At 49.4% G+C, this 14,470-nt stretch overlaps 2 protein-coding genes across 2 annotated transcripts; both read left to right on the forward strand.

The window, feature by feature from the left end:
- The first annotated feature begins 451 nt into the window (after positions 1-451).
- On the forward strand, positions 452-4,420 carry f7l (coagulation factor VII, like). The gene is made up of 8 exons (XM_071330297.1): positions 452-1,373; positions 1,706-1,878; positions 1,987-2,011; positions 2,491-2,604; positions 2,729-2,872; positions 3,170-3,264; positions 3,359-3,479; positions 3,608-4,420. Exons 1-8 carry the CDS (start codon positions 1,277-1,279, stop codon positions 4,150-4,152), a joined length of 1,314 nt encoding a protein of 437 aa, XP_071186398.1. The 5' UTR covers positions 452-1,276; the 3' UTR covers positions 4,153-4,420.
- A 160-nt stretch (positions 4,421-4,580) lies between these two features.
- Positions 4,581-9,626, forward strand: f7 (coagulation factor VII). The gene is made up of 8 exons (XM_071330296.1): positions 4,581-4,736; positions 5,022-5,185; positions 5,321-5,345; positions 5,477-5,593; positions 5,688-5,828; positions 7,949-8,076; positions 8,180-8,300; positions 8,389-9,626. Exons 1-8 carry the CDS (start codon positions 4,679-4,681, stop codon positions 9,000-9,002), a joined length of 1,368 nt encoding a protein of 455 aa, XP_071186397.1. The 5' UTR covers positions 4,581-4,678; the 3' UTR covers positions 9,003-9,626.
- The last annotated feature ends 4,844 nt before the right edge of the window (positions 9,627-14,470 follow it).

A 14,470-nucleotide genomic window follows, 5' to 3' on the forward strand; every position in this document is an offset into this window, starting at 1 on the left:
AGAATTTCATCATAATATATGCGCGATCTGTTTCGATTTGGAATTATATCGTAAGCTTTAAACTCATATCGAGTTTGAGTTGAAGAAGAAAAAGTTAACCTTTTTAAAGTACATTTGATCATACACATTGATTGCAGAAGCAGGTAGACAGTAGCCTGCAACATTTCTACTTTCCTTGTTTCCAAGTTACGCGAAGGGAAACATTGTGATTTGATTATGGCAGTTCAATGGTAACTTATTTTATCAGTCTAATTTTCATTTGGATAGAACCTAATTAAGTTATTTGAAAGGTAATATGCCCTGCTAGATTGTGTTTTAAAGTTGAATAAAAGCATTTATACTGTTCGATTATGCGCACATACAATAGTATACACTGTTACAATCTCTATTTTTCTACTGTAATTAAGGTGTGAAAACCTTCATTATCTAACATCTACAGTACATGCTGCTTTTCACGTGGATCATGTTTATTATATATATTTTTTTCTATCCTTCAAGCCCAATAAATGGTGTCTCATTACCAAATCTAACCACCTGTCAACAACTGTTATTGTACTGTCTTCTTCATCATTACAGTGCCTTCAGAAAGTATTCACACCCCTTGACTTTTTCCCCCCAGAAATTGTGTTACATGGATTAAATTGAGAGTTTTTTTTGTCACTGACCTATTTTTTTTTAAAGTCACCTTTATTTAACCAGGTAGGCTAGTTGAGAACAAGTTCTCATTTACAACTGCGACCTGGCCAAGATAAAGCAAAGCAGTTCGACACATACAACAACACAGAGTTACACATGGAATAAACAAACATACAGTCAATAATACAGTAGAAAAAGTCTATATACTGTGTGTGCAAATTAGGTAAGATAAGGGAGGTAAAGCAATAAATAGGCCATGGTGGCGAAGTAATTTTAATATACCAATTAAACACTGGAGTGATAGATGTGCAGAAGAGCAGTAACTGCACATTTGATCAAAAATTAGTTATTTACATTTTTGATACATTGAATACATGCTTTATCATGTGGACAAATATCCTGCCTCCACTGTGTTGTTATACAACAGCACCTCCTGTTGGTGTGATACTAGTAATGCCTCCTTGGCTCCAGGCCAGTCACTGTATTTCACAATGTTAGTCTCCCAGCCAACTGCCCGTGGGTTTACCCTGATACATTTTCTGTCAGGGAGGGGAGAGAGAGACTGATTTGCTGTGTGTGTGTTTGTGGAGTATGTGTTTGTGGTAGGACTGAACTTGGGTCAAGCCCTGAGAGCTCAGTAATGGAGTCGTCTACGACCACGGACGCTCTGAAAGTGAAGCTCAGCCACCTTATCCTGCTGGCCCTCTGTATCCCAGCCTGCACCGGACTCCCCGGAGGTGAGTCTCAGATCTGAGGATGTAAATTACTTTGGTGGTTCTTGGATCAGCCCTGTACCTTTCAAATACAGCACCACACGCTCCTGGCTATTCAATGCCCTGCTTGACTTCCTGTCTGTCTATCTGTCTTTCTGTCAGTCTGACTGTATTTGTGTACAGAGACTGTTTACAGCCTTGTGTGTGCAGTAATAGCAACTTTTCAACCACCCATGGTCTTCATTAGGATTCTTCTTCCTTTTCCTACTATTTGTACTCTGTTCCTGTGGAAGTTTGTTGGATGTCTATCAATTTAAAGTATATGTAGTGTAAGCAGTCATGTCCCGTCCTGGCAGCTCCAGTATTCCTGAGCACACAGGAGGCCAGTGGGGTGCTCCATCATCAGCGCTCGCGGCGTGCTAACAGCCTGCTGGAGGAGCTGAGACTGGGAGACCTGGAGAGAGAGTGTCTGGAGGAGCAATGTGGCTACGAGGAGGCACGGGAGATCTTCACCCTCCCTGAACAATTGGTGAGTGTAAACTGAATGATCAGATGGAATCTGGGGAGGTAGGTTCTCCATATTTGTCCCCGAACATTAGAATCTTTTTAAATTACCCCTCTCTCTTGTTTTATGCAGGAGGAGTTCTGGAAGAGCTACTCAGGTAGGTATCTTCAGGGGACTCAAAGCTACTCTCAACTTTAACTTACAGTACCAGTCAAAAGTTTGGACACACCTACTCATTCCAGGGGTTTTCTTTATTTTTACTATTTTCTACATTGTAGAATAATAGGGAAGACATCAAAACTATGAAATAACACATATGGAATCATTTAGTAACCAAAAAAGTGTTAAAAGCTGTCATCAAGGCAAAGGGTGGCTTCTTTGAAGAATCTAAAATATATTTTGATTTGTTTAACACCTTTTAGGTTACTACATGATTCCATATGTGTTATTTCATAGTTTTGATGTCTACACTATTATTCTATCATGTAGAAAATAGTAAAAATAAAGAAAAACCCTAGAATGAGTAGGTGTGTTCAACCCTTCGACTGGTACTGTACATTTAGCCAAATCTACATATATTTCTCGTTGCTCATTATAATGGTTGTAATAATAATCTAATATTGTCTCTGTCTGTAGTGGTGGATCAGTGTGAGTCTGGCCCCTGCTTGAATGGGGCTACCTGTGTAGGTCAGGTGAACACCTACATCTGCATTTGTCTCCCTGGGTTTGATGGACGAAACTGTGGCCAAAGTAGGTACAACACACCTGTATTTGTCTGTCGAATCACTGAAATTGGCTCTTGGATCTTCTTCAATAATGGTTTCCATTTCTCTTGTCTCTTGGTTCCTGTCTGTCTCTATCTCTACCTCCACAGCCTTGATGAACTCTTATGATGGTTGTCTGTACAGAAATGGGGGATGTGAGCACTTCTGCACAGAGTTTCCAGACCTGTCTCACCGTTGTCACTGTGCCCCTGGGTACAGCCTTGGCAATGACAGCATTAGCTGCATACCCCAAGGTCTGTATCACACTGGGCCAAACCCTAACAACTACAACTCCCAACAGCCCTGTGCTTCTTGAGGCCATCTCCATATAAGCACTTAATCTTCACCTTTTGTAGTCCTTCTCTTGCCTGTATTCTCTCTTTATCCTCAACTCCTAACCTCTCTCTCTCCCTCTCTCTCTTTCTCTTTCTTTCTCTCTCTCTTTCTCTCTCTCTCTCTCTCTCTCTCTCTCTCTCTCTCTCTCTCTCTCGCTCTCTCGCTCTCTCGCTCTCTCGCTCTCTCTCTCGCTCTCTTGCTCTCTCTCCTCTTAGTTCCGTTTCCCTGTGGAAGAATTGTGAAAACGTTCAGGCCCGGGCCCCGAATTGTGAAAGGCACAATTTGTCCTAAGGGAGAGTGCCCATGGCAGGTATAGCATTGCACTGTAGTTATTGACTGACCAACACGTGGCTAGATCTAGATCTATGTCTGTCTCACACTCTCCACTCCCTCTGTCACTGCAGGTTATGCTGGAGTACATGAATGAATATAAATGTGGGGGGATCCTCTTGGCTCCACATTGGATCCTTACTGCTGCCCACTGCATGTGGCACACGACTGCCTCCCATTGGCAAGTCACAGTGGGTGAGTGGGCAAATGGTATTACAGTGTTCTCTCAACGCTCCCAGTATCTCACCTGCCACAAAACCCAATGCTACCCATCACCTCTGAGTGTTCACTGTCCACTGATTATGAGTTCCTCCCCCTTCAAGGTGAACACAATCGTGCGAAGAAGGAGGGCACGGAGCAGGTTCGGCGGGTGACGAGGATGCTGATCCACCCCCAATACAACCACACCTCCACGGATCGGGACCTGTCTCTGCTCTACCTCAAGAGGGAAGTAGTGCTTGGACCCTTCGTGGTGCCTGTGTGCCTGCCCGCCTTGGACGGCTCCTTCGGGCGCACGCTGGGGGCCATGCGCACCTCCGTGGTGAGTGGCTGGGGCCGCCTGGCTCAGTCGGGACCCCCGTCCACTCTGCTCCAGAGGCTGGAGGTTCCTCGGGTCCCCCTACAGGAGTGTCGCACCACAGGCCTCAATGTGACCAGTAACATGCTGTGTGCTGGGTTCAGGGACGGGAAAAAGGATGCGTGCCAGGGGGACAGTGGAGGGCCCCTGGTCACCCGCTACAAGAACACCTGGTTTCTGACGGGAGTGGTGAGCTGGGGTAAAGGGTGCGCCCAAGAGGACGTCTACGGAATCTATACCCGCGTCTCTAACTTCCTGGACTGGATCAATCAGACCATGGCGACCGGCTGAGTGGGAGTGTCCATTTAAAAACACCCCTCCAAAAAACACTGACAGATCTCCTCAAGGATGATGCTGGATAATAGCCAAGACACAATCCTGCTCCAAACTAGAATCTGGATTAAGAAATAAACTCTAAATATAATGATGACATTAATCTTTATAGTTTCTTAGACAAACCTAACATATATATTTTCTTTGATCCAATTATTAACGTCTGTGTTTGATGAAAATTACAGTTTATTCAGCCAGAAAAAATAAATAGTTATTTGAAAATAAAGTTGGATTGTTTTCCTCACTGATAAGAAACATAACACAACTTAGCGTGCATGTAGCCATGAGATCAGTGATGTAACTGGAAGAGTGGGAGGGGCTGTGAAAGGGAGGGAAGAGCCTGCATAGGGTCAATGACAGAGGAAGGTAAGCATGTGTTAGGGGAGGGTTAGGGCCCAAATCAGGATTTTGTCCAGACTTTGAACCTGTGGACTGAAAGGAACAGAGAGTGACAGTGTGCTTAGATATTCTGAGGACAGTCATCATGTGGCTTCATGTTCTCTGTCTTACATTAAGTTTCCACTGCTGTCATCCCGCCTCGGGTAAGTTAACTTACCCCTGCGTATGTGTTTTTGTGTGTGTGTGTGTTTCTAACTTTAGTTTGTAAATATGCATTCATTTATGTACAATACATATCTACCTCTGTCATCTTCCTGTTTGCTTGTGTGTGTGCATGCAGTTTGTGTGTGTGTGTGTGTGTGTGTGTGTGTGTGTGTGTGTGTGTGTGTGTGTGTGTGTGTGTGTGTTTGTGTGTGTTTTATGTGTGTGTTTGTGCATATGTGTCTATGTGTGTGTGTGTACAACTCCCCTCTCCTCCGGTCTTGCAGTGTTCTTGGCGCGGGACCAGGCCCATGGCCTCCTCATCCGGCCTAAGCGTGCCAACACCGGCTGGTTCGAGGAGCTCAAAAGGGGGGACCTGGAGCGAGAATGCCTTGAAGAGAAGTGTTCCAAAGAGGAGGCGCGGGAAGTGTTTGAGCACGAACAGGCTACGGTCAGTGCCTGGTTGAACCACAATCTGATCATGAACAGACCATAGTCTGCATGTTAGGCAAAAAAAACAATAATGACTCTGAACATGATTCCTACCTAATATCCTCAGTGAATTGTCCCCATTCTCTTCCCTTAGGAGGAGTTCTGGAGAAACTACAATGGTGAGCTTCTGTACAGTGTGTCATTTCTACAGTCACAAATACCCAGACACCACGACCACTATATTTTAATCTTTTAACATCTTTGTTGATCATGAGATCCCAAATGTACACAAATGTTTTCATCCTTACAGTTCAAGACAGCTGCCAATCTGACCCCTGCCAGAACAAAGGAAGCTGCTCTAGCATATCAGCATCTTCTTACACCTGCCTGTGCCTGCCAGGCTTCAGTGGACGGAACTGCGAGCTAGGTAAGAGTTCTTGATGGGAGAAGTTTCTGTGGAAACTTTAGTTTCTAAGGTTTCTTTTCCCCATTTACTTACATAAACCCATTCTTTATGTCAGCATTCAAGGCCATTCCTGACTCCTGCTTGCATGAGAACGGGGGCTGTGAGCACTTCTGCGAGGAGGAGGGGGGCCGACGCAACTGTTCATGTGCGGACGGCTACTTCCTGGGGACTGATGGACAGCGTTGCCTGACACAAGGTTAGCAGTCACAGGCCATGTCAACGCTGTATGACCAGTTGTATTGTCATCATGTATGATGTTATCTGTGGATGCATCCCAAATGGCATCCTATGTCCTATACACTGAGTGTACAAAACATTAGGAACACTTTCTTAATATTGAGTTGCATCCCCTTTTACCCTCATAACAGCCTCAATTCGTCAGGGCATGGATTCTACAAGGTATCTAAAACGTTCCACAGAGGCCCATGTTGATTCCAATGCTTCCCACAATTGTGTCAAGTTGGCTGGATGTCCTTTGGGTGGTGGACCATTCTTGATACACACAGGAAATTGTTGAGCGTGAATAACCCAGCAGCGCTGCAGTTCTTGAGACACTCAAACCGGTGCGCCTGGCACCTACTACCAAACCTCGTTCAAAGGCATCTAAATCTTTTGTCTTGCCCATTCACCCTCTGAATGGCATACAAACACAATCCATGTCTCAATTGTCTCAAGGCTTAAAAATCCTTCTTTAACCTGTCTCCTTCCTTTCATCTACACGGAATGAATAAGGGATCATAACTTTCACCTGGTCAGTCTGCAGTATGTCATGGAAAGAGCAAGTGTTCCTAAAGTTTTGTACACTCAGTGTATAGTGTAGTACTTTAACAAAAGTAGTGCACTATATAAGGAAATAGGGTGCCATTTGGGACGTACCCTCTGGTTGTAGTATATACACCCTCTGGTTGTAGTATATACACCCTCTGGTTGTAGTATATACACCCTCTGGTTGTAGTATATACACCCTCTGGTTGTAGTATATACACCCTCTGGTTGTAGTATATACAATACATTCAGAACATCCTCAGACCCCTTTACTTTTTGTAACATTTTTGTTACGTTACAGCCTTTTTCCTCATCAATCTACACACAATACCTCATAATGACAAAGCAAAAACAGGTTTTTAGAAATGTTTGCTAATAAAAAAAAAAACTGATATCACATTTACAAGTATTCAGACCCTTTACTCAGTATTTTGTTGAAGCACCTTTGGTAGTGATTACAGCCTTGAGTCTTCTTGGGTATGACGCTACAAGCTAGGCACATCAAAGATCTCTCTGTACTTTGCTTCGTTCATCTTTGCCTCGATCCTGACTATTCTCCCAGTCCCTGTTACTGAAAAACATCCCCACAGCATGATGCTGCCACCACCATGCTTCACCGTAGGGATGGTGCCAGGTTTCCTCCAGACGTGACTCTTGGCATTCAGGACAAAGAGTTCATTCTTGGTTTCATCATACCAGAGAATCTTGTTTCTCATGGTCTGAGAGTCTTTAGGTGCCTTTTGGCAAACTCCAAGCGGGCTGTCATGTGCCTTTTACTGAGGTGTGGCTTCCGTCTGGCCACGCTATCATAAAGGCCTGAATGGTGGAGTGCTGCAGAGGTGGTTTCCCTTCTGGAAGGTACTCCCATCTCCGCAGAGGAACTCTAGAGCTCTGTCAGAGTTACCATCAGGTTCTTGTTCACCTCCCTGACCAAGGCCATTCCCCCCCGATTGCTCAGTTTGCCCGGGCGGACAGCTCTAGGAAGAGTCTTGGTGGTTCCAAACTTCTTCCATTTAAGAATAATGTGGGCCACTTTGTTCTTGGGGACTTTCAATGCTGCAGACATTTGTTGGTACCCTTCCCCAGATCTATGTCGGCGCTCTACGGACAATTCCTTCGACCTCATGGCTTGGTTTTTGCTCTGACATGCACTGGCAACTGTGGGACCTTAAATAGACAGGTGTGTGCCTTTCCAAAACATGTGCAATCAATTGAATTCACCACAGGTGGACTTCAATCAAGTTGTAGAAACATCTGAAGGATGATCAATGGAAACAGGATGCACCTGAGCTCAATTTCGAGTCTCATAGTAAAGGGTCTAAATACTTATGTAAATAGGTATTTCTGTTTTTTATTTGTAATAAATGTGCAAAAATGTTAAAACCTGTTTTCGTTTTGTGATTATGGGGTATTGTGTGTAGATTGCTATGGATTTGTATTAATTTACTCCATTTTAGAATAAGGCTGGAACGTAACAAAATGTGGGAAAAGTCAAGGGGTCTGAATACTATTCGAAGGCACTGTATGACCTCTGGTCTCTCGTGGCTCCAGAAACAATGGCCTGTGGGAAGGTTCCTGTCCTGCACAGCAGCGCCTCGGAGAAGGGAGACGTCCCGTTGGACCCCCGTTCACGCATCGTGGGTGGAACAGAGTGCCCTAAGGGTCACTGCCCCTGGCAGGTACAGTATGAACCAGTGGCCTGAGCTCAGAGACAAAGCGGCGAACATGTTTATGTATCTGACGTAGAGGTGAAGTCTCTTTCCCCACGGTGTGTTTCTACAGGTGTTGTTAGTGAGAAATGGGAAGGGCTTTTGTGGAGGAGTCATCTACAAACCCACCTGGATCCTCACTGCCTCTCACTGCTTGGAGAATATCAAGGCCCAGCACCTGAAGGTGGTGGCAGGTATGGACTGTTTTTCTTTAGAAAAGAGTCAATACAGCGGTTGTGTGTTGAAGTCTGAGTTGTTTCAACCTTTTCTGCATGTACCCAGGTGAACACGACACAGAGAAAGACGAGGGTACGGAACAGACCATAGATGTGGCAGAGATCATCATGCACAACAGCTACGTGTCAGACACGGCGGACAGCGACATCGCTCTGCTACGTCTGAAGACTGCCATCACTATGACGCCTTTCGCCGTGCCCGTCTGCCTGCCCACCCGCTCGATGGCGGAGCGTGAGCTCTGGGCCATCAACCTCCACACGGTGAGTGGCTGGGGCCGGCGCAGCGAGAACGGCCCTACGTCACGTGTCCTCCGGCGGCTGGAGGTGCCACGTATACGTACCCAGGACTGCGTTGAGATGAGCGGTGTCACGCTAACGGCTAACATGTTCTGCGCCGGCTACATCGAGGGCAAGCAGGACTCCTGTAAGGGGGACAGCGGCGGACCACTGGTCACCCGCTACAGAGACACCACATTCCTTTTGGGTATCGTCAGCTGGGGAAAGGGATGCGCCCGGCCGGGGAACTACGGGATTTACACCCGCGTGTCCAACTACCTGGACTGGATCCACAACTACACGGCAGAGCAGCCGACAGCGCAGCCGCAGAACACCACGGCCACACTGCAAAACACCACGGCCAATCCAAATGCAGGCTTATAAGTGTCACAGAACAGGGGCAGTGCTGAGCCCAGTACCTTCTTGGGTTCAACTTGTAGTACATCTCTGAAACCATATTTGGCTTTCAGATTATAGTATTTATATTTATCATGTTTTGTTTCTCGTGCTTCAACTACACTTTCTAAAGTTTTTCTGTATGTTTGTTGATTTTATGGTTTGATTTCCCTCTCAATTTTTTTTATTTTTTAATAAACGCTTGATTGATGCCAAAGTAAATTGACCCTTCTGCTGTGTCATGATAACCATTAAGGCAAACTGACTCTTACGTAAGTTGGTGTTCAATTACAATGCATTGGCCATCTTAAAACAAAGCTGCTTCCATTCTGCTCAGACCCGGCAGGCTATTTTTGTATGTTATAAGAAAGAGGATAGCCACTGCATTATATGTTATGACCCCTATGCGGTTAGTTGGGCCAACAGGATTGAGGGTATAAATGTAATTTTGTATTATCAGGGAACAATCTTCTCAAACTAAGGCAATTTGATATGTATTTAGCAAAATACGACCAGAATAGTGGTAAACATATGAACACAAAAGCTGTCAGAATTGCTGAGTGTTGTAGCCGTTTCAAATATATTACATTAAAACACTGTTCTAGAAGCATCCACTGATGTCTAATTAACATGATATGCAATATGATTCTGTAAATTGTGTTAAAATGAAGAAATGTGATGTGAAACCTTCCCCGTATATTGCACCCTACTTGGAATCCCATTGGAATGTATAAGATCCAGCAAAGAGGTACAGGTTACCCAGGTTACACTTCATAATGAGTGTGTTGCACCCTACTTGGAATCCCATTGGAATGTATAAGATCCAGCAAAGAGGTACAGGTTACCCAGGTTACACTTCATAATGAGTGTGTTGCACCCTACTTGGAATCCCATTGGAATGTATAAGATCCAGCAAAGAGGTACAGGTTACCCAGGTTACCCTTCATAATGAGTGTGTTGCACCCTACTTGGAATCCCATTGGAATGTATAAGATCCAGCAGAGGTACAGGTTACCCAGGTTACACTTCATAATGAGTGTGTTGCACCCTACTTGGAATCCCATTGGAATGTATAAGATCCAGCAAAGAGGTACAGGTTACACTTCATAATGAGTGTGTTGCACATGGGTATGTGTGAAACTTACTCCTCAGCCTGAAGTGTCCCCACAAGCGCCAACGAATAGCTGGCTTTTCGCGTGGCGCTGACTGGTAAGACGCTTAAGGAGGACGGTCCCAAGTTTGCACCAGGTGTGGGCAGAATCGGGAGGAAGTGGTACAGCAGCATTTGTCCTTTACAGGTGTACCACCAAACTTTACATAGAGCAAGTCAAATTCCTAGCTATTAGTAATTTACCATAGGTGTCACGATCGTGTTGACGTGAAAGAGAGGACCAAGGCGCAACATGACTTGAATACATCTTCTTTAATTATAACGACGAAGATGAACACGTAACACTTAACACACTAACCAAACAACAAACGTGAAACCTAAAACGCAAGTGCACACACAAACTACTTACGTCGACATGTACAATGACCCACAAACAGCTAAAGCCTATGGCAGCCTTAAATATGGCTCCCAATTAGAGACAACAGAAATCAGCTGTCTCTAATTGAGAACCCATTCCGGCCACCATAGACTTTCCTAGTAAACTACACACCCATAGACACAGCTAGATACATACAATCAACACAAAACCATAAACTACAACCAACACCCCCTCTACCATATAATACCCCAAAATACACACATACCCCATGTCACACCCTGACCTAACTAAAATAATAAATAAAACAAATAATACTAAGGCCAGGGCGTGACATAACCCCCCCCTTAAGGTGCGAACTCCGGGCGCACCAGCACATAGTCTAGGGGAGGGTCTGGGTGGGCTTCCTTCCACGGCGGCGGCTCCGGCACTGGTCGTGGTCCCCACCCCACCATAGTCATAAGGGGCAGCACCGGGATAAGGGGCAGCACCGGGATAAGGGGCAGCACCGGGATAAGGGGCAGCACCGGGATAAGGGGCAGCACCGGGATAAGGGGCTCTGGCAGGTCCTGGCTGAGGGACTCTGGCAGGTCCTGGCTGAGGGACTCTGGCAGGTCCTGGCTGAGGGACTCTGGCAGGTCCTGGCTGAGGGACTCTGGCAGGTCCTGGCTGAGGGACTCTGGCAGGTCCTGGCTGAGGGACTCTGGCAGGTCCGGTCTGGCGGAAGGCTCTGGCAGGTCCGGTCTGGCGGAAGGCTCTGGCAGGTCCGGTCTGGCGGAAGGCTCTGGCAGGTCCGGTCTGGCGGAAGGCTCTGGCAGGTCCGGTCTGGCGGAAGGCTCTGGCAGGTCCGGTCTGGCGGAAGGCTCTGGCAGGTCCGGTCTGGCGGAAGGCTCTGGCAGGTCCGGTCTGGCGGAAGGCTCTGGCTGGTCCGGTCTGGCGGAAGGCTCTGGCTGATCCGGTCTGGCGGAAGGCTCTGGCTGATCCGGTCTGGCGGAAGGCTCTGGCTGATCCGGTCTGGCGGAAGGCTCTGGCTGATCCGGTCTGGCGGAAGGCTCTGGCTGATCCGGTCTGGCGGAAGGCTCTGGCTGATCCGGTCTGGCGGAAGGCTCTGGCTGATCCGGTCTGGCGGAAGGCTCTGGCTGATCCGGTCTGGCGGAAGGCTCTGGCTGATCCGGTCTGGCGGAAGGCTCTGGCTGATCCGGTCTGGCGGAAGGCTCTGGCTGATCCGGTCTGGCGGAAGGCTCTGGCTGATCCGGTCTGGCGGAAGGCTCTGGCTGATCCGGTCTGGCGGAAGGCTCTGGCTGATCCGGTCTGGCGGAAGGCTCTGGCTGATCCGGTCTGGCGGAAGGCTCTGGCTGATCCGGTCTGGCGGAAGGCTCTGGCTGATCCGGTCTGGCGGAAGGCTCTGGCTGATCCGGTCTGGCGGAAGGCTCTGGCTGATCCGGTCTGGCGGAAGGCTCTGGCTGATCCGGTCTGGCGGAAGGCTCTGGCTGATCCGGTCTGGCGGAAGGCTCTGGCTGATCCGGTCTGGCGGAAGGCTCTGGCTGATCCGGTCTGGCGGAAGGCTCTGGCTGATCCGGTCTGGCGGAAGGCTCTGGCTGATCCGGTCTGGCGGAAGGCTCTGGCTGACCCGGTCTGGCGGAAGGCTCTGGCTGACCCGGTCTGGCGGAAGGCTCTGGCTGACCCGGTCTGGCGGAAGGCTCTGGCTGACCCGGTCTGGCGGAAGGCTCTGGCTGACCCGGTCTGGCGGAAGGCTCTGGCTGACCCGGTCTGGCGGAAGGCTCTGGCTGACCCGGTCTGGCGGAAGGCTCTGGCTGACCCGGCTCTGGCGGAACCGGCTCTGGCGGAAGGCTCTGGCTGACCCGGTCTGGCGGAAGGCTCTGGCTGACCCGGTCTGGCGGAAGGCTCTGGCTGACCCGGTCTGGCGGAAGGCTCTGGCTGACCCGGTCTGGCGGAAGGCTCTGGCTGACCCGGTCTGGCGGAAGGCTCTGGCTGACCCGGTCTGGCGGAAGGCTCTGGCTGACCCGGTCTGGCGGAAGGCTCTGGCTGATCCGGTCTGGCGGAAGGCTCTGGCTGATCCGGTCTGGCGGAAGGCTCTGGCTGATCCGGTCTGGCGGAAGGCTCTGGCTGATCCGGTCTGGCGGAAGGCTCTGGCTGATCCGGTCTGGCGGAAGGCTCTGGCTGATCCGGTCTGGCGGAAGGCTCTGGCTGATCCGGTCTGGCGGAAGGCTCTGTAGGCTCTTGGCAGACGGGCAGCTTTGCAGGCTCATGGCAGACGGGCAGCTTTGCAGGCTCATGGCAGACGGGCAGTTCAGGCGCCGCTGGGCAGACGGGCAGTTCAGGCGCCGCTGGGCAGACGGGCAGTTCAGGCGCCGCTGGGCAGACGGGCAGTTCAGGCGCCGCTGGGCAGACGGGCAGTTCAGGCGCCGCTGGGCAGACGGGCAGTTCAGGCGCCGCTGGGCAGACGGGCAGTTCAGGCGCCGCTGGGCAGACGGGCAGTTCAGGCGCCGCTGGGCAGACGGGCAGTTCAGGCGCCGCTGGGCAGACGGGCAGTTCAGGCGCCGCTGGGCAGACAGATGGCTCAGACGGCGCTGGGCAGACAGGCAGTGCAGCAGGCGTTGGGCAGACGGCCGACTCTGCCCTGCTGAGGCGCACAGTAGGCCTGGTGCGTGGTATAGGCACTGGCTGCGCTGGAGAGGAGGAAAGCTCTGGACAGGTGGGAGCAGCTGGAGAGAGAACCCGGAGAGACAGCCTGGTGCGGGGGGCTGCCACCGGTGGACTGGTACTTGGAGGTGGCACCGGGTATACCGGACCGTGAAGGAGGACACGTGCTCTTGAGCACCGAGCCTGCCCAACCTTACCAGGTTGAATGGTGCCCGTAGCCCTGCCAGTGCGGCGAGGTGGAATAGCCCGCACTGGGCTATGCTGGCGAACCGGGGACACCATTCGTAAGGCTGGTGCCATGTATGCCGGCCCGAGGAGACGTACTGGAGACCAGATACGTTGGGCCGGCTTCATGACATCTGGCTCGATGCCCAACCTAGCCCTCCCAGTGCGGCAAGGTGGAATAGCCCGCACTGGGCTAAGCACGCGTACTGGGGACACCGTGCGCTTTACCGCATAACACGGTGTCTGACCAGTACGACGCTCTCTCACTCCACGGTAAGCACGGGGAGTTGGCTCAGGTATCCTACCCGGCTTTGCCACACTCCTCGTGTGCCCCCCCCCAAGAAATTTTTGGGTCTGACTCTCGGGCTCCCAACCGCGTCGCCGCGCTGCCTCCTCATACCAGCGCCTCTCTGCCTTCGCTGCCTCCAGCTCCGCCTTGGGACGGCGATATTCCCCTGGCTGAGCCCAGGGTCCTTTACCGTCCAGGATCTCCTCCCAAGTCCATTTCTCCTTGCGCTGCTCCTGTTGCCGCTGGTCATGTTGCTTGGTCGTAGATTGGTGGGTCATTCTGTCACGATCGTGTTGACGTGAAAGAGAGGACCAAGGCGCAACATGACTTGAATACATCTTCTTTAATTATAACGACGAAGATGAACACGTAACACTTAACACACTAACCAAACAACAAACGTGAAACCTAAAACGCAAGTGCACACACAAACTACTTACGTCGACATGTACAATGACCCACAAACAGCTAAAGCCTATGGCAGCCTTAAATATGGCTCCCAATTAGAGACAACAGAAATCAGCTGTCTCTAATTGAGAACCCATTCCGGCCACCATAGACTTTCCTAGTAAACTACACACCCATAGACACAGCTAGATACATACACTCAACACAAAACCATAAACTACAACCAACACCCCCTCTACCATATAATACCCCAAAATACACACATACCCCATGTCACACCCTGACCTAACTAAAATAATAAATAAAACAAATAATACTAAGGCCAGGGCGTGACAATAGGGTACACATTTTCCCAACCAACTCCAATTAGCTTTAACTGGATT

Source organism: Salvelinus alpinus, chromosome 10 (genome assembly GCF_045679555.1).
Source record: "Salvelinus alpinus chromosome 10, SLU_Salpinus.1, whole genome shotgun sequence".
NCBI lineage: Eukaryota > Metazoa > Chordata > Actinopteri > Salmoniformes > Salmonidae > Salvelinus > Salvelinus alpinus.